Consider the following 781-nt stretch of genomic DNA (forward strand, 5'->3'; position numbering starts at 1 on the left):
AGAGGAAATGTATACATGTATCATACATATCATCATAATAGAAAATGTAAGTAGGAGCAACAAAATCAGAGGTAAAATTATAGAATAAAACAAAGCTTATTGTATTTGTTATGCATAATGCTATTCTAAATATATATATTTTTTGTGGGAGGTAAGTTAACTATTCACAATGAAAATGGGGCTACTTGTATTTAGATTTAAGACACTTATAATGTATTGGGTCTGTGGTAGCTTCATATGCTTGCATACAGTACTCTATGCTTTTTTAGGCATTCTTTATTGTCATAAATCAGAAGGTTATGGTCAAATTATCCATCATGAACTCTTATACGTGCATGTGTCAAATACAAAAATTCCATTTCAACAATGTAGTTTAGAACAGAGACAGGAACAGTGATTCAGGATTCAGGTATTTTCAAGTGATAACTTACAATTTCTTACCTATTTCTAAAAAGCTGATGCATCCTCAAGTTTGAGCTGCCTGAGAGTGAGAAAATAGCACATTATAATATTCTGATTATGTCCAACAGCTTACACCTGCCGGCCAGACCAGTTCCGCTGTGAGAATGGAGAGTGTCTTGATGCCAGCCAGCGTTGCAATGGAAGGGAGGAATGCAATCGTGGGGAAGATGAACGAGGATGTGGTAAGTTGCAGTTGTCTGTGAAAAGCTTTTAAAAAATGCTGTTGAGCCTTATATTATGATGGAAGGTTCATTATATAATGTTGTTTATTTATCTTACAAATCAGTTCAATTTGTTGTAATTCAGTATTGCCCAGTTG

At 34.3% G+C, this 781-nt stretch overlaps 1 protein-coding gene across 1 annotated transcript in view; it reads left to right on the top strand.

Annotated features, from left to right (window-relative positions):
- Positions 1-781, top strand: part of LOC119594807 (basement membrane-specific heparan sulfate proteoglycan core protein-like) — a gene marked incomplete at its 5' end in the record, with an annotated part of 219836 nt that overhangs the window by 116102 nt on the left and 102953 nt on the right. Inside the window, 1 exon segment of the mRNA XM_037943897.1 lies at positions 531-644. Coding sequence (XP_037799825.1) covers positions 531-644 — 114 coding nt within the window.

The sequence above is a fragment of the Penaeus monodon genome, chromosome 34 (assembly GCF_015228065.2).
Source record: "Penaeus monodon isolate SGIC_2016 chromosome 34, NSTDA_Pmon_1, whole genome shotgun sequence".
NCBI classification, from domain to species: Eukaryota; Metazoa; Arthropoda; class Malacostraca; order Decapoda; family Penaeidae; genus Penaeus; species Penaeus monodon.